General features: G+C 40.1%; 1 protein-coding gene across 1 annotated transcript in view; it reads left to right on the top strand.

The window, feature by feature from the left end:
- Positions 1-25,252, top strand: part of COL4A2 (collagen type IV alpha 2 chain) — a 143,543-nt gene that overhangs the window by 74,444 nt on the left and 43,847 nt on the right. The window contains exons 5-10 of the mRNA XM_040088976.1: positions 16,679-16,813; positions 16,895-16,939; positions 19,035-19,151; positions 19,897-19,968; positions 21,500-21,535; positions 21,629-21,691. Of these exons, the coding sequence (XP_039944910.1) occupies positions 16,679-16,813; positions 16,895-16,939; positions 19,035-19,151; positions 19,897-19,968; positions 21,500-21,535; positions 21,629-21,691 (468 nt within the window). The remainder of the gene's footprint in view (positions 1-16,678; positions 16,814-16,894; positions 16,940-19,034; positions 19,152-19,896; positions 19,969-21,499; positions 21,536-21,628; positions 21,692-25,252) is intronic.

Raw genomic sequence — 25,252 nt, 5'->3', positions numbered from 1 at the left:
TCTGCAAGGCAAAAGTTAAGCTTTGGAGAAAAGAATATCTAAGTACAATTTTTGGAAGTGCTTATTGCCCAACTTTATTACAAATTATTATTCAGTGTTATACCATTTAAGTCTCCTGAAGGATACATGGGAGCATTTAAGAAGAGATACTTGAAATTGCTTCACAGATTTTCCCATGTCCCTCTTACACCACTCAACCACCGCACACAAAAACATAAGTAGGTGTGGTTGCAGGCAGCTGGCATTCAGTGAGGCTTTGACAATCATATCGTGTAATCTCATCTAATGCAGTATCAAAGTTTCCTGAAAAGACAAGCACGTTTTAGGCCATATCTTGAAGCTCATGAAATGCCAATTTATCAAGTCTCACTTACTCCAGTCAGTAGTTTCTTGTGTGCCCACAAACTGTCAGCTGCTGATAGCCAGCTTTGCTGTGAGGACATGCCGGAGTAATTCTCAGATTTCTTTTTCTTGTGCTCATTCAAAAGTGCCTGCAAGGTGCCCTCTTGATATTGTGGTTGCCTAGAGCATTGTGCTTCAATCTCTGCCATTTTACCTGCCTGATGGGCAACAAGGTGCATTGATTACACATAGAATGTAAACTTTTCAACATTTTTTTTAAATTCATTTCCCAAAATTTAAGATCAATTGTGTCATCAGCTTTTTTTAATCTAGAATGGATACTGGTGCATTTTTACTGAAACATGCATGCTCCATTAGGTTTAGGAAAATAAGTGATTAATAATGTAAAAGCATTTTAAATGGATTCTTGGATACTTTCTATTTAATCTCAGACATTTAACTGACTTTTTTTTTTTACTACACATCTTTGGAACAGTGCAAGAAGTCTCACTGTTGAGTGGTTTTAGTTTGTTTTAAATTTCAGGATTTTTTTTTTTTTAATTACGAGTGTGGAAGCATGCTTTAGCTAGCCTGTGACTGAACAAGGCTTAAATTAGGTCACAGCCTGGCTTTTTGTGTTTACATTTTTGTCACTGCATGTTTTATCCAACACATATCTTCTGCGTTTCTTCTCTGAAGTTGTTAACAGCTGCACAAAAACCGTCTTCTGAAATGTTTTTCCAAGTCTCTGTTTATCTCTGTGATGAAGGATTGGTGCTGCTGAAGCAGCCTAAGAGCTAGCAAATATTAAACTGGCCGAAATTCACCTCAATTCAGAAGGACTTTTCTGAGACCTGTACCACCCTTGAGGTATGATAGGAATTTCCATTGCAAAAAGGTGGAAAGGAACTCACTGTGGGCTTCAGAGAGGTGAGTGTGAGGAGGTGCTGGGGCTGGAGAGTAGTTTTCTCATCTGTGGGTGCTTCCCATCTTCAGTTTGGCACACAGGAGTGACATCACTTTAGTTCAGTAGAGACCCATCTCCAGCCCTCATCAGTATCTGCACACATTTACTGCAGAATGAGAAGGCTGTAGTTTTGCATGCTTATCCTACAACCACTCTTTAATATCAGGCAAACATTAAGGTAGAAGTAAATCTCTTGCCCCAATTTGTTGGGTTTTTTCCTAAAACTTCAGGTTTCTTAATACTAAGAATTTGTTCATCTATAGTGAAGGAAGTGAAACCTGCATATTGTCAGGGTAGTGTCATTAATCTAAGCCGAAAGATGTATTCCTTAATGTAGCCTTCCCCATAAGAACATACCAATTAATAGCTGTATCTTATATATAAAGGAAAGTTTAGGGCAGCAGTGCTCTCAGTGTGATGGAGAATGTTATGTCCTGTTGTTGAGCTGTTTTCTCAAGTCATTGCTAATTCCTGCTGTCAAGGATTAAACATTCAATGGGGTAGCAAGCTCATCAGTTCTCTAAGATATTAATTGAAAGTAGCAAGTTGCTTAGTCAAACAGCTGAAAAGCAATCTAAGCCTATACTTTGCTATTCCTGGAAATATATTTCCAGCTATTTTCCTTAATGCTTCTGCCATACATTCAAAGTACATTCAATTCACTTTTATTTATGTCAGATTTGCTGAATACTAATGGTTGAATTTATTGGAAAAAGTTCAGTCAAGGAGGAACTTCTGCAGAAATCTCATAACTACTTTGTATAAAATAATTAAAATAATTTAAATTTCTGTGGTAACTCAAAATCTAAGACATTAACAGCTCAGTGTCTAGTCAGGCCTTTGTAAATAATCAGAATTAATTGGAAAATCATATTAAACCATCTTCAGAATAAAATAGTTTCATTGAATGCTGAGAGGAAATAGATTTCATTTTCTTCTTTGTCCACAGTCTATCATAGTTAATAATTCAAATTCTTTCTCTATGATGCTTAATTAAAATTCTTCCGGAACTGCATCGTCTCCATGGGGTTACTAAATCATATTCTGTTAGAATTAGTTTCATCTTCCAAAGGTATCTGATATGTATAAGAATTAGATGGATAAAATTTTTAAGACCAAAAAGAATATACACAAATAAGCAAATTGTTGATTTTCTTCAATGCAGTTGGGTTAATATTTATGGAGGTAACATTGCATTACCCCAGCCAGCATAATTGAAATGTGTTTTCATTTACTCTTGTTACTGGAAACTTATCATCTGAAAATTCTGTCAGCCTCATTAAGACAAATTTAATTTTGGGGCTGGGTTTTGGGGTTTTTTTTCCTGTATCTGTTGAAAATATATTGTGGGTTTCTTGTTTGTTTGGAGGTGGCAGGAGAAGAAGGAAGAGAAATATGGCTCTAAGTAAAAAATACACAGAGGAAGCTGAATAGCACTGTCATTTTTTTTTTTCACTCTGACTCTTTATTCAAATCTCTCCTTTTAAGTGCACCCTCTTTTTTGTGTCAAAATGTAATAGAAATATCAGGCAGTGTTCATAAAAAAGTAGGTTGGTTTTTATCCTTAGGAGTTCTTGTTGGTGTCTTCCTGTGGTGGAAACAAACAACAGCAGAAACTTCATCTAGTTCAGAACTGTATAAATCAGTAGAGCTGCTAGAGTGATAGGTCTGGCAGGGGTTTAGTGAGGTTTTTAAAGCATTACAGGACCAGAAGGCTGTTTTTCTTGTAAGTACCCATGTAAACTGTAAAGATATGGGAAACCTCACGCATACGTAAGTATGTCTGCAGCAAACACACAGCTATAGTTATCCACAAGCAGATAGCTGTAAACTTGCATCTTGGCTTTGTCAATAATGCTAACTTTACCAAACGCTTCATAGTAATTATCAGTGTTTTTAACAGTGAGAAAGTATTCCACCTCATGTCAGTGACTCCCACCCCTTATCTGTTCTAAAGAAACTGGAGCGCTTTATGGCTTGTGTTATATACACAGAGATCTGAAGACAGCAAGGAAAAGAGAATAACTATGTACACAGACAGAAAAATTCTACAGACATCACAGAGAGGAAAAAATCTAAGCAATAGAATAGGCAAACAGCTAAATTGCAGGGTCTTAAAGAGGATTTTGAATATCAGTATCACCATATTTCACTGAATCACAGAATGGCTGAGGTTGGAAAGGGGCTCTAAGATCATCTAGTCCAACCGCCTGTGCTCAAGCAGGGTCAGCTAGAGCAGATAATATTTGGTTAGTCTTTTTTATTGCCCAGGTAGTTTGGGGGTTATCGATCTCCAGGCCATTGTGACTCAGCCATCCACATCATCAGTCTGTACTGAGCACTGTAGCCTCCATAACACTATTGCTCACAATTTGTTTTCTTTCATGCAGTAAATGTTCTTTATCTCTTTACAAAAAAATAAGCAATAAAAGTTATAGGCATTAACTTGGACAGGAGAGCTAGCGTAGGGTCTTTCCAGTATCTAGATTAAAGCCTTAGGTTCACCCAGATGCAGAAACAGTCAGAAAAGTTGAAAATATTCTTTCATTAAAAAGGGGAGGAGTGAGGGCCAAAAATTCAAAGAAACCACACAAACAAAAGTGCATGTGTTACTCTCTCTGTCAAAAATACAGGAGACTGACACCCTGTGTGGTAGTTGAGATCTTGTCAGGGACCTGGAGGATCCAGGACCTATAAATCTCGGGTACAGATGTTCCAGCATTAATTAGTGTTTTGGGAAGGAGGAGAAGCTTCACATTTATCTCTTGCTTCATTTCATCCTTGCCTGTACCAGATATGGTAAAGCAAGAGAGGCAACTTAGCAGAAGTTTGGGGTCATGGTTGACCTGTGCCATTCTGACCTTTCACCACCAGCAATTCAGTTTCCCTGTCGATAAATGCAGCCTCTCCCATGAGACTGATGGAAGCATCTCCGCAAGTACATTACAAGTTCACAAAGACAGCACATCACTGCTCATCACTGATTCCTTTGACACAGCTAATCCTGTAGGCAGACTGTGTTTTAGCCAAGAAGGCACTAATTTAACAAAGCTTAGAGACAATCTAGAATCAGAATCTGAAATACTGAGGGTACTTTCCTCAAGCTGAAGCCCATTCCCAGTGATGGGACCCTGATGAGTAGTTACGAAAAATTGTTTAGCAATGTCTCTCTGGTGTTCTGATAGAACAGATAAGCTCCCTCTATTGTTTCTCCTTGTCTGGAAGGTGTCTCTTTTCCTCCACATTACCTGAATTTGCTACCAGTTAAAGTGCAACCTAAATTTTCTCCAAGACCTGTCAAACTAATGGCATGTCCTTCAAGTAAAAGCTACTTGCCATTATAATTTAGCAGTGCCTTCACTCTCTCAGTATCTGCAGAATGAAAAGGAGTAAAGGATCCTTGTCTCTGAACTGGAGAGACAGGGATTTGACCGGTGGACTGTTTGGTGCCTAAGGAGTTGGCTGGATAGACGCACACATAGAGTTGCAGTCAATGTCCGAGTGGAAAGCAGTGATGAGTGTTGTTCCTCAAGGGTTCGTCTTGGGATCAACACTGTTCAACAGCTTTGTCAGCTGTCTGGACAGTGGGATTAGGTGCACCCTCATCAAGGTTCCTGATGACGCCAAGCTGTGTAGTGTGGCTAACATGCTGGAGGGGAGGGATGCCATGCAGTGTGAGCAGCCCATGAAGTTCTACAAAGCCAAGTGCAAGGTGCTGCATCTGGGTCAGAGGAGCCCCATCAATACAGGCTGGGGGATGATCAGATTGAGAGGAGCCCTGAGAATGGCCTGGGGGTGCTCTTTGGCAAGAAGCTCAACATGACTCAAAACTGCATCCGTGCAGCCCAGAAAGCCAACACATCCTGTGCTGGATTAAAACCAGGTGATGTGACCAGCAGGCTGAGGAAAGTAGTTCTCCCCCTGCATTCCACTGTGGCATGATCCAGACTGGAGTGCTGTGTCCAGCTCTGGGGCCCCCAAGACAAGAAGGACATGGATCAGTTGAAGCAAGTCCAGAGGAGGGCTGCAAACATGATCAGAGGGCCAGAACACCTCCTCTGTGAGAACAAGTTGAGAACTGGGACTGTTAAGCCTGAAGAAGAGGCTCCAGGGAGACCTTTTAGCAGCCTTCCAGTATCTAAAGGGTGCTTACAAAAATGCTGGAGAGGGACTTTTCACAAGGGCATGCAGTATTGGCTTTAAACTGAAAGAGGGCGTGTGTAAATTAGATATTAGGAAGAAATTCTTCACTGTGAAAGTGGTGAGGCAGTGGAACAGTTTGCCCAGAGGAGATGGTAGATGTCCCATCCGTGGAATTGTTCAAGTTCAGGTTGGATGGTGTAGTAGAGAGTATTCTTGCCTTTGGTAACAGGGTTGGAACAAGATGATTTTTAAGGTCCCTTCCAGTCCAGACTCTTCTATGATTTTATGATCAAATAAAATGTTTTTTTCTGATTATTATCCCAATCCTCTGCTGAAGAAACTCCATAGTCCATACTGTCTACAATAAAAGGTTAAAAATTTTCCAGTTGCTTTTGAAATCAGCATTTGAAATTATAAATAGGCTTTCTCCTTCAACAGCTGTGGAACTATCTGCTGCTGATGTTCTCCAGAACATCCTTTCCCATGAGTGATGAGATTTTGGAATCTGCAGAAGATGTGTGGGCACTCTTGGCCTCCATTAGTGCTACCTCAAACTGAGTCTACCAGAAAAACTAGATATTCTGTAATGGATCTGGAGAACCTTCCTGTTCAAGTTTATATTCCACCCTTTACCCTCTCCAGGACTGTTATCACAAGTTACATTCATTTTTTTTTTGGTAGATGATACAGAACTATTTCCTTCATGATTCAAAGGAAAATATTTTTAGTCTCCTTCTGCCTGATTTCAATGGAAAAAAAAAAAAAAAAAAAGTAAGAGTTCCCAGAATCACAGAGTTCTCCAAGTAATTTAGTTGCTGTAGTAATTTACCCAAATAATTTAGCTTCCCTAGATGATCATTCAGCTTGATCTAGTACTGCCAACTTGTAAAAACTTACTGTGAATCTGTGCAGGGAATGTAATTGTATGATATAAAAGACAAGTGCTGATAATTTTCAGTACTTCTATTTACTAACTGAAGATTTCTTGTAGATTACGGATTATTTAGACTATTTTTGATTCTGGAGACAAACCCAACATGAAAGCAGGCCCAGCTTAACGACCATCAGAGTGGTTGCGTTAGAATATTTGTGGTGTTAACGAGCCACATACACTGGAAGGCATAAGGGTTGATTTAGCTTCAGTGTAAGCTGACTCAACAGCAGGTTTCAACAGAGTCCCAGTTACTGAAATTTCTAGAGCATTTACATTGATGCATCAAGGTTGGGAAATCATGTAGAGGAAACAACTGTACAAATGATGAATGAATGAATGAACTCCATTCAAATGATATCACAGCACCCCACTGCTCTTGAGACTCATCTGTCTAGAAGGGTTAGGAGAATAAAAAAGATGTCTCTGATTCTGTATCAACAATGACTCTTGATATTGCTGCACACATGGGCCTTAAAGCCCGGCATCCTTCCTAGTGGTTCAGAGCCAATCATCTGGCCTTGTTGGGAACTCAGAGACTGTCCCAAACTGTAAATTCCCATGACCGGAGTGCGAAGGTCTGTCCCGAGTCCCTTGTACATGCTGCTAGAACATGTGTTCTGGGCTCCCATGTGGAGAGGGTATCCCAGTCCACAAATCACTAAAAAGTCACAGCCTCTGTAAGAGAATTAAATTCTTTCTATAGTTAAAACAGGCAGTAGTAACTTCTATTTGCATGATCAAGTCAGTTTTGATAGCTGTTCCCACCACAAAAATAGTTACGCTTTTGTTTAAACAGAAGAACACAGAATGGAAAAATTGGCATGCGATAGGCTGAACTCCTGCAGGGGTTTTAATTTTCACATACTCTTAAACTCATGGAGCCTAATGAGCTTAACATTTTGGCCAGTTGCACAATTTGGAAATTTCAACAGTGGATGATTTTTGGACCGAAAAAAAAAATGTTCTCACAAATATGAAAAGTGAACAGATGTTACTATTGGTGCTTCCAACGCCTACTGACAGAAAACATCTGTGTTGAACTTCCTGAATTTTAGGATCTTGAGAACACTCCCACACACCACTGAAAGCCATTTGAAAGCAATTGGGCTGGCAGACTGGCCCTTTTGTCTATGACTGAATGTTCTAACTCAAGCAGGTGCTGGTTGTTGTCTTGCCTTGAGAAACCCAGTTGGCCAAGCAGCAGAGCTATCCAACCGACTGTGTTATCCAAGTTTTTGGCAATATGTGTGAAGTATGCTTTTAAAAAGTTCCAGAAAGCGGCTGATCTTAATATTATGATGGTAATAAAATGAATGGAATGAATGAAAAGAACTTCTAAAAAATAATTTTGATGCAGATACTACCAGAGTAGGAAGATTGCACCGCATTCTATGGTGCCCTGGAAATTTTTGGGGGTTTTGATCCTGTAAAAACCCATGTTGAATGAACAGAATTTTGTTCTATAAATATACTCATGCTAAAAACATATAAGGCATTTGCTGTCCTCCATCACACATTTAATAGGCATCATGACCAAAGTCTGCTCCTTTACATGAGCATGATACAGCAGATGGCACAGAGTAACTGGGAGTTCCCTGTTTCTTCCTGCTCCTTGTCCACACCCATCAGTGTGATAATTGTCTGGTTATAAGAGCATATTTGGCAAGGTGATTTTCCTCTCTGGTGAATTTTTGGTTGACTATCAAACTAACTTTCTCCAATTAATTACACAGCAATGAACATTTGACAAGTATAAATCAAGGTCACTTTAGTGTTCTGTAAAACATCATTAGCTCATTCAAGTTCATATAAGTTCATTCAAAGTTGACATCTCCAAATTTAACTTTAGTTACCTCTTTCTCAAAAACAGAATTCAGCTGGTAGTCAAATGAACAGTATTTACATGTCACTGAAGTAGGGGTTTTTTTCTGATTTTATGGTTGTCTTAGCTTGGTAGTCTCAGTTTAACCAACATAAATTCAGTAGCGCTGTTAATTGCACTTCCACTCTCATGCTAATGTGGAATAAATGGATATGCTTTTGAGCACACACCATTATCATCTAAATACTCTTTAATGCTGAAACATTTCTAACTTCCAAGAAAATCCTACTGTTTTATACTACCAGTAGCAATATTTCTGCCATATATTGCTTGCCAGGTTAAGTAAATTTATTGCATTTATTTCAGGGCTTGATCTTTTAGGGTATTGCCTTCTTGCACAGTTTAGAAAACGATGTGAGCTCAACTTTTGAGCTAAAGACCTGAACTCCTTTTATAGACACTTAAGAAAAAATGGGCACATTCAGGTGCATTTGTTTGACTTAGTTTGAAGATCTGCATTAGGATATCATGCCATGAGATGCACCTGATGGGAAGCTTTTGATGACTACACTGCATGTAGATAAATGTCTACATCTGTTCTATAAATACAATACTTTAAAAAATTCAGTGCCTTTCAAGTCATTTCAAGTCTTCTCACATAATTCAGTAGAGCATGCTTACTAGAGAGATCTATTTGCTAATCTGTGTGTTAATTCTGATCCTAAATGTCCTAGTTTGTCTGCTTAGCCATAGTTCAGCAGAGATTCTTCTTTGTACTTTCAGAGATATCCCCTTACTGAGTCTGCAAACAACAGCACCCTTTGCCTCTGCCCAACACTTCTTTCCCACACCTTGTCCACCTTCCTCTTCTCCTTTCCTCTATGCAATAACCTTTTGAAGGTTTAGTATGGAAATCCTTGTGTGGTTTTGTCTAGACTTGCCCTTTCTGGTGCTTTTCTTCAAGAGACCGTTGCTGTGGTCCCAATATTGCTACAGAAGCACTACAAAGCACAGAAAACATTTCTGACATTCACTCCCGTGTATTTTGTGACATGAAGAAACCATTAACTGGTTCTTTTGAGTTCTTGACCTACATTCCAGCATATATTTACTTTTGCACATGTTTTATCTTCTTGGGTGACATAGCAGCTTTCTGGAAGATCACAAACTAGATCAAACCGTGGGAACAGAAAACAGTACAAAATTATTTCATTACTGAGTACAGAAAAGGGATGTGGCTTCTGGTAAAGGGAATGCTTTCATAGTTCTTTTTTTTTTTTTTTTTTTTTTTTTAATGAAGATTTAATGTGTATTCCTTCCTTAATGAAAAAAAAAAATCCACCCTTCTGCAAGCTGAATCACTTCTCTGGAATTAATGTCATTTGGTCACCACTGTCCTCAGAGAAAATGTCGTATGTCCAGACAGTGAAGTTAAAAGAACAGAGATTGTTACCATGCCACAAGGCTGAACTAGCCTCATTTTTTAGTTATTTTTAACGAATTTTATAATTTTTTGTTTACTTTTGTTATAAGTAAAAAAAAAAAAAATCTTGTTAACAAATAAGAAGGAAAGTCTTCTGAGAATAAGAGTTGGAATGTGAAACTCAGCTAAATTACCTCCTCTACACCAGCAAAACAGAAAAAAAAAGTAGAAATAACCATTAGTTATGTACTTCTTTGTTAAAGTCTGCCGACTCTTTCAATGATACTCTGTGTTTAAGATTTGAATATCACACAGCTTTAAGCTCAAGAGAAAAGTTTGTTTGATTTGCTTATCAATATTCTAGTTAGACAACAGAAGTCCAATTTCCTCCTGGTACCACGGTACACTGGTAACCGTGTCATTACCAAATGTCCAAAATACCAGAATAAGACTCCCCTTTTGGTATTGGTGTGGTGGCAGAAGTTAATGCCAGCCCTACACTAAAAATGCACATTCAGAAGATAAATTTGAGAATTTTCAAGCCTGTGACAGTAAATGTAACTTTAACAATCCAATGAAGAAGTATGATAATAAGTTTTTCTCATTTCTTGTAGAAGACTGAGTTTGCCTACTACACAAAATACAGGTTTAATGCCAGAACACCTTCACTTCAGGCAGCCAAGCCGCTCAGTTGCATGATGCATTTAATCCTATTTCATTTGCACTTCCCCAGCTATCTCACTTACAGACATTTTGGCAGAAACCTTCTGCTTTTGTTGCCTCAGACCTCGCTCAAGGACAGTTTGACCCTGTCTGAACTCCTTATCAGATTTCCTGAAGGTTGTACCGCGGTCTGGAATCCTGCACCTGCAATGGTGGGGGCTGCATGCAGCAGCAATGGCTGGTGCCATCTAGTGAGGAGTTTCTGAATGCTCACTGCAAACTGTTACAAGGCATCTGTCTTTTAGGAAGTAGTCACTACTATAGTCCTGAAGACACAGAAATAAAGTAACGTGCTAATATGTTTAACAACCAAGCCTGCACAAACTTCAGGATGTTTTTTTCTCTCAGGTGATCTTTTTCTCCCGTGGCTGGCATTGTTTGTGTTTTGCCCTGGGTATTTGTGCTTCCTACTATTCTGTGGATCATTTTGATCTATTCTTCCTAGGAGGAATTACAAAAGCATTTAAGTCTTGCTTTAAAAAGACTTTGAGTTGCTGAGGTGGATGAAACCTCTCAAACTACATCATCAATGTACAACATAATGATGGAAGGTGCAGAAATGGTCCATTTTCTTCTGTGTCATGGTAGGTGTTGTACTCATCAGTGTCTGAAGATCTCTGGAGCTCTGTCTGTACTGGGCAGCCCAGCGCCAGCAGAAGCAGCTGTTGAGTCAAACCATGCCATGGAAGCAGGTGCTCCATGTGGTCTGCTTTTTTCTGCCTCTCAGCCCAAAGTAGTGCAAGCCATAGATGAAGTATTACTGACAAAGTGTGCACTTCATGGAGCTGAACCCCAAACCCTTCCCCTATATATTCCCCTCTAATATGTTTAATCCATAAACTCCTAGATAACCTCCTGGGTTTATGCTCCAGCAGAAATGCCAGGTGATATGACGCTGTGTGCCGCAGCAGGGTTCTTGAGGTTCTTCCTTGTAGTTTATATTTGGGGGAGGAACCCTAATATCATACATTTTTTTAATTTGGGGTCAGTGATTGCTTTAGCACACTACATCCGTTGAAACCGCCTGAAAGAATCACAAATTCTCTACATTTACACCCAGTTTTCCACATTTTGCCAGCATTACATTTAAAAACCTTTCTGTTCCTTTTTTGTGTGCCTGGGAGGATGTCTTTTCCTGGGCTAGCACTTTTAATCAGCCCAAAAGTTGCTCATTTTCCTTATAAATTATTTTATTCCCTGTTGAGTTGCTGTCTGTTCCGCTTGCTGGTCTCACTGAGTAGGAGTGCACTGTGGTCTTTGCTGTCATGTCCTTTCCCCATCTGTTCTTACAGGGACCGTTCCAGGCTAAGAGCTTTTACAAAAAATCCCAGCTCCAGCTTGTCTGTCATGGTCAGATCACCCTTCCCGCAGGAAATGAACTTGTCCTTTCACCAGTGACCTTTTTAAAATGTCAGGGAATTAACCTCCTTTCTTTTTGTCCACTGTTAAAAGAAATGATGGTCTACAAGGCTTGTTTCCGTGTGGGGAATACTGAATCATCACATTCCACGTACCAGAAGCAATTGCAAAACGGCTGTCTGTAATGAAATGTGGAGAAATGGGCTCAATGGCTGGGAAGCTCTGTAGAAACTCTGATTCTGTCTCCTCTTTATTGCAAATCAAACATTTTCTCCTCTATTTGTATCTCCACTGGTAGGTGGATTTCTCAGCAATTCATGATTCCTGTGTTTTAAAACCTTTTTAGCAGGTACTGTCATCTACTGCATCTCTCTTTGTATAGCACATCAAACATTTGGTTGCTCTCAAAATTAGCACACCCTCTTGTGTCAATTTTGTTTCCACACTGTAAATTTAACAGCAAATTAGAAGGAAGAAAGTATTGCAACATGATCTCTTTCATCTGACTGATCATAAAAGAGCTGGAAATTAAATTTCAAGCTGCAAAACATGAACCCTGAGTACAAATTTAAAAGTCTGATCAGGATGTTCTTGCGTCCATTGGTACTTAATTGCAAAATGTAGTTATTAAACTCAGTCACAACCTTGGCAGCATTTTCTTTCATGCGTGTCACTGGACAAGTGACAATGTATATATAACACGACAAATATTTTCTGGGGAGATTTCCTCCAGGCTTTCTAATTTCCAACCTTTGCTCCTCTCTGTAAATAGTTTTTGCACAATATCTGGGCTGGTCACAAGAATTTTGTGAGACCTCTTCCAGTCAGATGAAGTTGCAGGAAGAGCAAAGCAGGGACTTCCTATTTAGGTGTATATCCTGACACTGGGGGCTTTGTAATTCAACTAAACAATTGTGGAAGTTTTGTATAAAAACAATGGGAGAACTTCTTGTTAATCTTCAAGATATTCCATCAGCCCGCTTTTTCTTTTTGTTTTTCTGCTCTCTCTCAGAGGTGCTGGCCATGGCATTCCACACACACTTCAGTGGGTCTCTTAGCACTGGCCTGTAAGCCCTGTGGTGGGTGCATTGGGGTAATGGTGCCATGCTCTGGATGAGGGAAGAGCTCCAGTTCACCCTGCTGAAATGGGAAGGGCACTATGGGCCAGAGTGTTGTGATAAACATTTAGTCTATTACAGTGTGTACAAGAGAAAGTACTTTATGAGTTTTCTAAAATATAACATGGATGATATGTTCCCCTAAGCTTGCTTCTGGGGTTTGTTGTTGTTTGTTTGTTGGTTGGTTGGGTTTTTTGTGGGGTGCTTTTATTGTTGTTGTTGTTGTGTTTTGTTTTGGTTTTTTTAAGACCTGGAAATTTTAAGTCAAGCACAGTTTTACAGTTTTGAAGAATTTTCTAGGATTTCTGCCCCTCCAGAAGCGCAGGCAGAGTAGTAGCATGCATGACATGTGTCACACAGGGGTATTCAGGACTAAGAATTGAGTCATGCTTTGTTTGACTGAACCTTTCAAACTGATTGTCTTTGCTTAAATCTCCTCAGTGACCTTTGCCAAAGAGAGAATGTTCTTAGGTCACTTGCTAATGAAAAGGGGACATACTTGTCCAACAAAAGATCTAAGATAAAGAAAGCAGAGTTAAAGCTGACGTGTCTGAGCTAACGAAGGTTAACAAAGTTAATTCAGTTAACTAGCCAAGGTACTAATTGACTGAAGAATTACACAAACATTGTCATGATATTAAGTATTTCCCTAGCTTTGACTCTAGCCTTGTGTTAAATTAGTCCCATGAGGATCTATTCTCTTGTCCTAATATTAAATAACCCAGATTCCTCAACAAACTAATGATCAGATAACTACCGGGAAAGCGTGGGGAAGGGTTGCTTACATCCAGTCCTCTTCCTTGTTTTCCATTCCTTGCTTATTTCTTCCTCCACACCAGACAGGAAAGTGAGACTGGAAGTGGGAGAGTGATATCTGATGTAGGAGTTACAGAGGTAACCATGTTCCGTGGAGTACCATCTTTGAAGTGTACAGCTCTGCATGGTCCCTGTAGAAAGCCAGGCATAGATTTGAAAACTCTGAACATAACCAGCCTTTTATCAGAAACTGCAATGAGAAGTTTTACGTGTGTTCTACCTCCAGACAGCTGCCCTCTAAAGGAGGGTAGAGGGGCACTAAAGAGATGGTTTGTTTATCTCAGAAGGATGAGTGGTTTTTGGAATTTAAATTATTTATTCTGGCTTTCAGGGACTCCAAAATGAAGTGGCATTTTCAGTGCACAAAACCCATGTATTCCTTTCTTTGCAGAGGCAACTGAAACATTTATTTTCAGAAATTAAATGCAACTGGTGCCAACTCAAATCTCTACAAATTAATTTGAATAATTTTTCTGTGTTCTTTGCAAATGTAATGGATCTGTTTCCATCCTTTTTAAACCTTTTAAAAGGTTCCTTTCTAGCTTTGAGTGCATGAGGAAAACAAACTACCTTGAGCATTGAAAAATATTTTAAGGCTTTATAGTAAAACTGAAATTTTTTTGATTTATATTTGCATGAGCATTTATACTGCTCTACCAAAAGGACCCAAACAAAAATTTAAAAAAAAAAAAAGATCACTGACTCCATTATTTTAATGAATGAAATATCTATTTCCCTAAAAAGGTAGTTTCATGGGGCATGCTCATATGTATTTTGTCAATTTCTAAATACTTAAATTTTGAAGCATAGTAGGTAAGGAAAGTGGAAAAAATGTGGCATAAGAAAGATTTTCTTTTTCCTCATCTTGGAACTCACACAGAAAAATTCTGGCTCAGATTTAAGTCATTATTCTAGTGCTTTTAATCAGCATCTTTCCATCTGAATAGGGCAAGTAAGAAAATGTGTCAACTGTGATCTGCATCTCCACAGAATAAATTTTAGAGATTCACTGCATTTTGAAAAAATTGAAAACTATTGCTGGTGGAGTTAGATGCATTTGTAGTAACCAGCAATGCCTGGCGTAAGGAAATGGGCAGCTGCTTGTTCAGATGCATATACCTCCACCAACATGAGTTCTTTTATGTTTTAGATGTATTCATGGAATCTTTGTTCCTTCTCAGTTTGTTAATCTGGAAAGACATTTGCCTCTTAGCACCTAATAATCCACATGAGCAGACTTGGTTTAAAAGTAGGGATGCTGTATAAAGTCAGGTTTGGTTGTAAGCAGAGGGAATTCTCTTTCACACTGACAGCTCAAACACTTAAATTCGTGTTGTCCCTTGGCACTGCTCCTGAGCCATCAGTCTTGTCAAAAGTCGTAACAGTAGAGCAAAAGATCCATACTGTACAAGATCCATCCTGGTGGCTTGTCCCAAGGAACTCCGTGTAATTCAGCCTTCATATTCGCTCATTCCTAGTCTTCTTCCAAATTAAAGACTTGTACTCAGTTCTGTAGTTTGTTTGGCTGTGTCAGCTTGTCAATATGGACTTATATGATGTGATACAATAAGATTTAAAGTATAAAACCTACCCCGAGTGTCGTGACAAGCATTTTACATGGAAGCAGGGTGGAAAATTGATTTGTTTTTGAAGCTACAAGTTGTGTTTCAGTCATAACATTGGTTTGGTGTATGTGGTATGAAGACAACTATAGCAAAGATAGATGTTTATTTTAGATAATTGTTGACTATGACATTTTTAAAGTGTATCACAAATGGGCCTATGAGACAAAAATAAATTTTGTCTTATATCAGTAAGGCATTGTTCAGTATCTTTAGTACGACTTCCTGATCCAAAGAAATTAGGCTATATTCAGGTTTCTTTTTTTCAAGTCTCCACACTGCCCTCTTTCCACCTCAATAGCATTAAATGAAGTTGAACTCTTGAACAGGAATTGCATTCACCTTCTAGCATGGTCAAGACTAAGTATTTTATACTAAAAGAAGTATTTTTAATCAGCTTTTTGATATAAATTTATATGTGCTTGTTTGTGGTTTGCTGTAGTTCTTCTCCTTTGTGAGATACAGGTGCTGTTCCTGGTCTATGAAAAAAATCTAATCGCATTCTATAAACAACTTTTATTTGGTTTGACTTTATTTGAATGTCTTGGTAAATGGTGCTTTGTCCCATTTAAAACGTATTTCTCCAGAAAAGATTGCAGCAATGTACTATTGATGTCATTAGTTCAGTGAGTACATGCAAAACATGTGTGCCTTCAGTGACGCTGCGTCTGGAACAATATTCAAATACTTCAGTTCACAGATCTCAGACATACTGTCACAATCCATTACTTAAACCACCACTGTGTCATTTCAAAATTGTTTTTTCCCTTTTTAAGGTTTGTGATGTTGTCAGCCAACAGGGGTTATTTTTAAACAATGGTTGAAGTGGCGTGAGGAGCCGAACCAGCGCTGGAAGGGAGAATGACCAGGGAACCCTGTGTGCAACTCTTCAACCTGTGTAGATCCATGCATGTCCCATCATTTTCAGGCTCCACTGCTGAATAGAAATACTGTCACTAAAGAGGCAGAAATTCCTGCCTCTTTTATTAATTAAATATCAGATGCCACTTGTAACATATATATCCAATAAGCAAATTTCACAGTTAAGCATATTTTACTTGTTTGGAGCATCATACGTTATATTGTAGGAGAATCAGTTTTGAGAAACCTCATTCCAAACAGTCTTTTCATAGAGTGGCCATGAATACTGAGGTAGTGATTACTGATTTGAATGCTCATAGCCACGTGTTCATTTTGTGACCACATGTGCAGTATAGTCACTGCTGGTGGAGTTTCTCTGTGTGGTGTTTCCGGTGACTTTTATCAAAGAGCCTGGCCTACTGGGATGGAAAGAAATTCTGTGTTTATTTTTTCTTCGAGAGATTGACTCCATTGCAACAGTGATAACTTATCCAGCTTCGTGCATCACAACTGTTCCTATGCTAACACTGTTTTATTGTTTTTATCAGGGCCAGCCAGGACTCCTTGGATCACAGGGATTCACTGGACCACCAGGATTGATGGGGATCCCAGGAGTGCAAGGTCCCAAAGGTCACAAAGGTGAAAGAGGACACCCAGGAATAACTGGACCCAAAGGAGAAGTGGTAACTTCTGAATACCAAATGTTTTAGCTAATAAGCAAAACACTAGCAGAGCATCATTTTAATTGTGCTGTTTCACTCTAGGGACAAAGAGGAGTCACTGGATTCCCTGGGGCAGATGGCATTCCTGTAAGTAGCGGGTTACTTCATCTTTAAGAAATCACCAAATGCAAATATTGCAGGCTAGCTTATAGCCTTTATACTTTAATTAAAATGTCTGGGTTAAACTCTGCGTCAGCTGCATACACACTTTTCAGCCAAGGATGTTTGCTGAAGTGAGTGGAACTGCAGTTACACAACAAAAGAGCAGAATCTGTGCTCCCTCTCATTCCCTCAGATGATTAAAGTCCTTTTGCTTTGTCCTATGGAGAAATCTCCTCGTAAAAGGGGCAGAAAATGATAGAAATTTCCTGTGTCTTTGGAGGTTACCCAGCTAAGTCTGTTGTTTTGTGGGAAAGACCTGTGACATAAGTGCTTCACAACTCTTAAGCTTGTGAATGAAGGACAGAGTTGGTCATTCTAATTATTTCTGATTTGCAAAGCTTGTATAATGACCAATGATTTTAAGAATACTAACTATGGTTAATTTGCTTTATAGCTCATCTGGCATGCTTGAGATTGTCTTAAAAATCTTACTGAGCACTAAACAGTGTAAAACTTTGAACAAATTGACCAGGTCTATGAAACTGAAATACTCAAAGAGGAAAGCCGGGTAAAGTTCACAGAACAGTATTTTCCCAGCCTACACTTCTTTACATCTCGTGTCATAAAATAACAAAGAAATCTGAGTCACTGGAATCCCTGGACAGAGTTCCCAGGCTTGGGTTTCCTTTGTAGTGCTCCCTGACACCAGGGCCCCGCTTTGCAGCCCACGCATCCACATCCACTCTGCTTTCACCCTCTTTTGTTTCCAGAAGAGCTTCCTATCAAGTTTCAGGGATTTCTCTCTCACAGTCTTCCTTGCCTTCCTCTTTCTCACTCTTGAAGGAAAAAAAGACCATATTTGCCATTTCTATTAACACTTCTGAGCCAAGGATCTTGTTCATCTTACTGCATCATGCCAATTTTTTTCTAAGCACTGTAACATCCTGGGAAGCAGAGTAAATTGCTCCCCTGTGAAGTCCAGTGTTGCTATAGCTGGACTGCTTCTCTTACCTGAGCATGTTTTCTTTTTCAGCCCTGCCTCCCTGAGCTCTGCATATTGCATTGTGAGGGATAAATACCTTCAGACGGAACTTGAACCTGCATTGTCATTGTGTACTCTCTCTCTTTGAGCTCCCTTGCCCTTCAAGCACCCTTACATTTTTTTCACTGACCATGGGAAGGCAGGTAGATGGACACCTGAACAAACCAAATGGCACAGTGCTAGGATAGGGGGCTGGGAGCCAAGAGAGAATGGTGGCAAGACTCTTCTGAGATGAAGAGTGCCAGTATTTGGTGGAGCTGAGTAAAGACATGGATATTCTTCTGTTTTTTCTAAGCAATGGAGCAAAAGCAAAGAGAAAACCCTTGCTACAGATAAAGGAGAAGGGAGAAATGTTTTATGTTCATTTCTGGGTTTTTGTGACTGAGTCCACTAGAACAAGGAGGTGCTCAAGAGAAGATTTGCTTCTCATCAGCCTTAGTGCAAACCAGAACCTACAGCAATTAAGGTGAATATAGGAACGGCAATGAAAATACAGCTTGAGGAGTAACTTTACAGAGGCTCTGTGTCAAGGTTTTGGAGTGCCCCCAGCTCACTACCTTTGAGCCCTGCTGTTTTCTTCCATTTTCACAGCCTCATCATGACACTCAATCTAGCTTCAGCAGCATCTTTGACTTTTTTCCTGGCTTGGAAGCTGTTCAAACTCAGTGAGGAACATTTCTTCCCACTCTTCCAGTGTGGAGCACTGAAATGCTTAATAATCTCAGTTCTTGGTGAATCCCTGCACAGCAGCCTCATCTGGCTTAGGTCTCTGCATAACAGAGCCTGCATTGACCATAGCTTTCTTACCCTTTCTGAGAGGTCCTTCACTACTCATTTTTTCATGCTGTCTGGGGCATCTAGTTCAAGCTGCAGCTATATTAAAAAAAGGCACTGTCTGTTTCTGTCTTTGAAAATCCTAGTTTCCCATGGATCCAAGCCTTGGGCTTAATGTGAGAATGTCTAAATACTTCATGACTACAGGAAAAGGAAAACTAGAAACAGATGGATAGATAAACACTTTTTTTTTTTCCTCAACAGGGTCATCCAGGCCAGCCAGGACCAAGGGGGAAACCAGGTCATGACGGCTGTAATGGTACAGCAGGTGACCCTGGTGACTTGGGAACTCCTGGACTCTCTGGTTTCCCTGGTAGCATTGTAAGTAGCTGGCAGTAAGTGAGTATCTGAAGCCATGATCATTGCTGGAGTGAGTTTCATTGACACGTGGGTTGGGTTAATGGGACATCTCTTGAAGAGGGGAATGTGGGGCTTTTTGGCCCAGCAGAACATTTGTGCAGACTCAGCATGGACACACTGAACTGTGTTTTGTCATTGCATTGCAGCCAGGGCCAGAAGGTCAGCTCAGACCTTTATCTGCCACACAGGTCTTGCAGAGAGATTACTGTAGGAAAACCTGTACAGCTTTAATCAACAGCAATAAAATAATATTAGACTCAAAATTGCTGATGAAAGTATCCTTTTCATCCCTGCCCCATGGCCAAAGTATTGGTTTTTCAGAATGGTGAGATACACAGGATCAGGCTGGGGTGAGCAGTGGGGCTCCTGGATTTACATGGGCACATACTAGCCCTGGGAAATGCAGCATCAGTTCTAGCTAGGAGGTGCTACCCCATAATACCACTCCCTGCTAACGAGGGGTTTCTCCCCAAAATTTAGAAGTTCATTCTTTAGTGTACTGTGAAGGTTTACACTTTTTTTTTTTTTTCCCCTAAACCATAAATTTCTGAAGCTAGCCATAGTCTCTACCTCTAAACTGCAGTATGTTTATGTACACTTACAAAAACACCAACAAATATTTTTTCGTTTCACTCGTAGCTGGTTACATGGTAACATTGATGGTGTTAGAGCTTATGTTGTGCTTTGTTTTTTTGGTCACCTCCAGGGAGTCCAAGGGCCCAAGGGCCAGAAGGGAGAGCCGTACATAGTAGCGCCGGAGATCATCAGCCGATACAGGGTACGTCTGTAACTCACAGCAGTTACTCTTGCCCAGTACAGTTTTGCAGATACGTGATGGAGAGTAATTTTTTCTTACACTCTGATGGGCACATCCCACGAGGCCCACTTTGATTTGAAAGGCACTGAAAGGCAGCTGCTGCTCTGTCTGGTTGTACCGAAGTTTATATGATGTCCAAGGGAAAAAAATCTGAACTCGGTTATTTCCAAGGAACGTCAGCCTATAGGTGGATTGCAAAGGCACTGTAGATGATGTAGGTCAAGCATCTCCCTCTTTATTCAATGACTACCTTTGTACCATGCATGGCAAAATCCTTTCTTTGCCATAGGTCTGTCCATTGAATGATTCTGGTCACTGTTAGCACCTTTCCTGTAAAATTTTCATGCAAGTGTTTGATTGACTTAGGGTAAGATATCATTCAATATTTCATTTAGTTATTTAGTAAACTGCAAGTATTCCAATGGCTGCTTTTACTGTGTCTAATCCTTAAAGCTTGTTTTGTAATGACTTGCAGCTTTTTCTGATATGCATATAATCTTGCATAATTTGAAGGTATAAAAAGGAGATAAGGGACTACATATGTAGAGTATAAATCATGGCTGATTTAAAAACTACAACTGAGATATATTCAGCACAGAAGAGATCTGCTGACATTGTGTGTATTTTGTGCCATCAGTAAGTGCCAAAATAGGTATTTCTCTTGACATATTTGTAAGTTGCCGGTATTTTTAATGGAAACTTCTTTTCCTTTTAGGAAATCTTATTAGTAATCAGGGGTGATTAAATAATGTTTAAGAAATGCTCAGCTATATTGTGGCCAAGGATGGATACTGACACCTGTATTCATTTCAGGAAGTACTTGGTTCCACAAGTTATTCTGTTAACTAAATCCAAATTAACTAGGTAGTTAAGATTCTACTCAAAATGATTGAAGGTGTTTGGAGTGAATAACACATTATTTATGTGTGTTGAAAGGTCTTTGGGCTAGAACATTTTGGGATCTAATTTCCAAAAACATTTCAGCATGTACTGAAGTTAAAATATGTGGTCACTGGAAACAGTATGTTCCAAATGCTTTTAATGACTCAGAAGAGAACCAAAATGATTCAGTAATTCCCATGCAACTCACAAAAATGAGCTTGGACATTTCAGCTGAGGTTATAGCCCTAATTAAGCCACTGGTTAGATAGGATTTTTCAACAAAAAAAAAAATCAGTGTGGTCTGTTGTATAGTTCAGACTTGTAGTTTGAATCCCTAACTTCACTAGCCAACTTTGTACCCTGCTACTCTATTACATGCAACTAAACCATATCCATAAAGTATGAAATCTGTGTGGCCCACATTCAGTTATCTAAATGTCTCTATGGAATACATCTCTGTGGAAGGGTTTGAGTAGCATTGCATGCTATAATTAGTTGTTTGGATGAGAAAAATAAAATGAGCGATAAAAATATTTTATTCAATTTTGTATATAGAATTTATTGCATTTTTTACTTCTTTGTTTTTGTTTTTTTTTTTTTGTTTTTATAGGGAGATCCAGGGGATTCAGGGTTCATTGGTTTTCCAGTAAGTAGTGTTCCAGTGGATGTGATAAAATGTCAACTGTAACTAAAATCAGAACAACATTGATTGATGGTTGGTGGACTTTTTTATTTAAAGGGACCTCCAGGTACAATGGGTATTCAAGGACCCATTGGTCCAAGAGGACAACGAGGAAGACCAGTAAGTATATTTAAATTATGTTCTTTAGAAATTTAACCAAACAAAAGAATTATCACAGCAAGTTCCTTTATGCTGGATTGTAACCTAGGTTAGAAATAGCAGGAAGGTGTCAATGGACATAAAATCTTTTCAAAAGCACTGTGGGACACTGAGGGATGAATGTAGCAGAAAGAGGTATAGGGGGGGTTTGCCCTGTGCTGTCAGAGGCATTTGATTCATATTGTAATTTTTTAACCTCCTTTGAACATCTCCCTACACTGAGTTATCAGAAATATAATGACTTTAATATGTTATCTTTTCTGCTCATGAAAGGTATATATATTAGCTCTCTCTACTTCCCATGGGAGATTGAATTATATTTAAAATTCAATATTATTTTTTAACTATTTTCCAGTGATTTTTTTGCAAAATCATAATTTACAACATTGATGTTGACAAGAGTTGCCGTATAGTTCTTTGAGAAGACTGTTCTCTCCAGATACAATTTCTACATTTCTTATTTCCACAGTTAATAGTTTTATGGGTGAGAAGCAGATACTCAGATTTAATAGATTTAATTTTCTTTAGGCTTTTTTTATTTTCCTGTAACACAACTTTGTAGCATTTACTTTTTTCATTGTTTCATCAAAATTTACTTTGGACCTGCTTTACATACCTGATCCTGAGGGGAAAAAATTAATTCAGGCTTGTCACTTACAGCCTCCACAGGTGTTTTCAGAGACAACTCCCCCTCCACCCAAAAAAATGAACAAAATTTAGGAAAAAAAAAAAATCTACAGCATGCTTAGCCTTTCAGAGTTAATTTTCTGCACTGGTGTTTTATCACCTGGAGTAAACTGCACCTTTTCTTTCTCACTGCTCCTCCTGAAGGGAAAATAGTCCTTTACTTCCGCTTTCTTTAGAGCAAACCCACAGAAGTTCATGAGCTTCGCACAGGAGCCCAGCCTGCAGTGACTCATGTTCCCAGTGCTCGCTCTTGCACATTAGGAGCGCTATGAAGTGCACATTTTTGGAGCCCCTGTCTTGGGGAGGCCCCACCACACATCCCCCTGGGTACCATAGTGCCAGCAGCCCTTTTGAGCGAAGTGCGTCCAGCTCTGTGTACTGCTGAGGCTGTGACTCACCTGTGCGAGGGACCCGGGAGCACCTCACAGCTCTGAGTTTGCATCCTTGCTCTTCTCTGAGTGCTGCTGGTGCAGGGGGGCAGGCGTGGCTCCCCCAGGTCCCCGCAGGCTCCCTGGGCTGTGGGATACCCTGGGCAGTGCATCTGCCCAGCAGAAAAGGCAGTGGCTCACGGATGACTTGAGTAACTGTCTTGGTTTTGAAAAGACAGGTGTCTGCTAAGGAGAGGCAGGCCTCTCTAGGAAATGAGGAATTTGAATCTTTCTCTCTGTGTTATTATAATTTGGAAGATTAAAAAATAAAACTTTTCAGTCAGAGCTATGGGGAAAAGGAATAACAGTCTTTTACTAGTAAATATAACAGGACAGACAAAAAAAACCAACAGCAATTATAACAATAGTAGAACAGAACCAAGAACCCCGAGGGCACACGGTGGAAGCTCCGGCGCTGATGGCTGGAAGCCGGGCGCGGTGGGCTGTCCTCCGCAGGCAGGGGGTGTCCTCGGCAGGCAGAGGTGGCAGTGCCGGAGAAGCCGCGGCGGCGGGACCCGGGCTCACCCAAAATCCAGCAGGACAGTGAAGAAACTCCGAATTCCTGGATACTCCAACAGATGATAGAATTCCCAGGACCAGACTCCTTCGTTAACTGTGGATTCCAACAACCGTGGCCCGCTCGGTGCTCCCCCCTGGAAGAAGAAAAAGGAAAAAACCGCGAGATCCCCCCACCCTCCGCTCTCTCCGGGAGCTTTTTTTCCCTCCCCCAAAACTAAGTTATCAGTTCTTTTGTCCACGTTAAGCACTCAGCACTTAGTCTCTTAGCAACTTGGGAGGGGGGGGGAAAAATTCTACGGAGACTCAAACCCCAACATTATCCACCCTGAATTTTTTCCCACACCAACATATTATATTGAATTTAAATCTTTAAATAATATACATATATATACATGTGAATATAAATACAGAGCATGAGACTCTTAATCTCAGGGTCATGGGTTCGAGCCCCACGTTGGGCACCAAATTCTGTCTTGGTTTTGAAAAGACAGGTGTCTGCTAAGGAGAGGCAGGCCTCTCTAGGAAATGAGGAATTTGAATCTTTCCCTCTGTGTTATTATAATTTGGAAGATTAAAAAATAAAACTTTTCAGTCAGAGCTATGGGGAAAAGGAATAACAGTCTTTTACTAGTAAATATAACAGGACAGACAAAAAAAACCAACAGCAATTATAACAATAGTAGAACAGAACCAAGAACCCCGAGGGCACACGGTGGAAGCTCCGGCGCTGATGGCTGGAAGCCGGGCGCGGTGGGCTGTCCTCCGCAGGCAGGGGGTGTCCTCGGCAGGCAGAGGTGGCAGTGCCGGAGAAGCCGCAGCGGCGGGACCCGGGCTCACCCAAAATCCAGCAGGACAGCGAAGAAACTCCGAATTCCTGGATACTCCAACAGATGATAGAATTCCCAGGACCAGACTCCTTCGTTAACTGTGGATTCCAACAACCGTGGCCCGCTCGGTGCTCCCCCCTGGAAGAAGAAAAAAGAAAAAACCGCGAGATCCCCCCACCCTCCGCTCTCTCCGGGAGCTTTTTTTCCCTCCCCCAAAACTAAGTTATCAGTTCTTTTGTCCACGTTAAGCACTCAGCACTTAGTCTCCTAGAAACTTGGGAGGGGGGGGGGAAAATTCTACGGGGACTCAAACCCCAACAGTAACCAAAAGTGGTTCAAAAGCAGATTTTTTTCAGAGCAAGTCTAGTGTTTGTGCCCACAAAGGTGCATAGCAAGGCAGAGGTGCCTACAAAGTTCAGGTCTCACCTGAATGTTCCTGTCTTTTCCTTGCAGGTTAGGCTTGATTCTGCATTATGCAGCTAACATCCCCTTCAGGGCTCAGTAGGTGAACAGCTCCATCTGCAACCTTCTCTCCTTTCTATGCCACTCATTCACCATGAGCTGAACAACTTATGCTTCTTATTCACCTCAGCTTTCCCTCATATGACAGTTTGTCGTGTGTAGAGCCCTTTGGAACCTGTTAACTACCATAGCTGACTGTAGCAAGGGAGGTTGTCTCTTCAGCTAAGTGGCTTTCCTACCTTTTGAAGGCTCTGACAGATATATTTCCTGGTTTAGTTTCGTTTTCCACCTTCTTCCTTTGATTTCATTCTGTACAATCCCAAATAGGTAATCTGAGATGCCTGTGGTAGTTCAGCCCCCTTACAGACCAATACAGGACCAAAACTACAGCCCAGTGAAGCGCATAAAGATGTGCTTAACTTTAGGTATGAGCTTAAAATGTTGCTTAGTCAGGATCCAAAAGCACAAGTTCTTATTACTTGAAGAATGGGTTTTCATTAGATCTGGGCTAGGTAACTGTCATTCTGTTCAGCAAGATTACAGTGTGACTTAGGAAGGTATTTTTAAGGACAGTAAATACAGCTAATACAGTAACAGTA

The sequence above is a fragment of the Hirundo rustica genome, chromosome 2 (assembly GCF_015227805.2).
Source record: "Hirundo rustica isolate bHirRus1 chromosome 2, bHirRus1.pri.v3, whole genome shotgun sequence".
Taxonomy (NCBI): domain Eukaryota; kingdom Metazoa; phylum Chordata; class Aves; order Passeriformes; family Hirundinidae; genus Hirundo; species Hirundo rustica.
The sequence above is the reverse complement of the archived record's forward strand: the minus strand, read 5'-3'. Positions and strand labels throughout refer to the sequence as shown.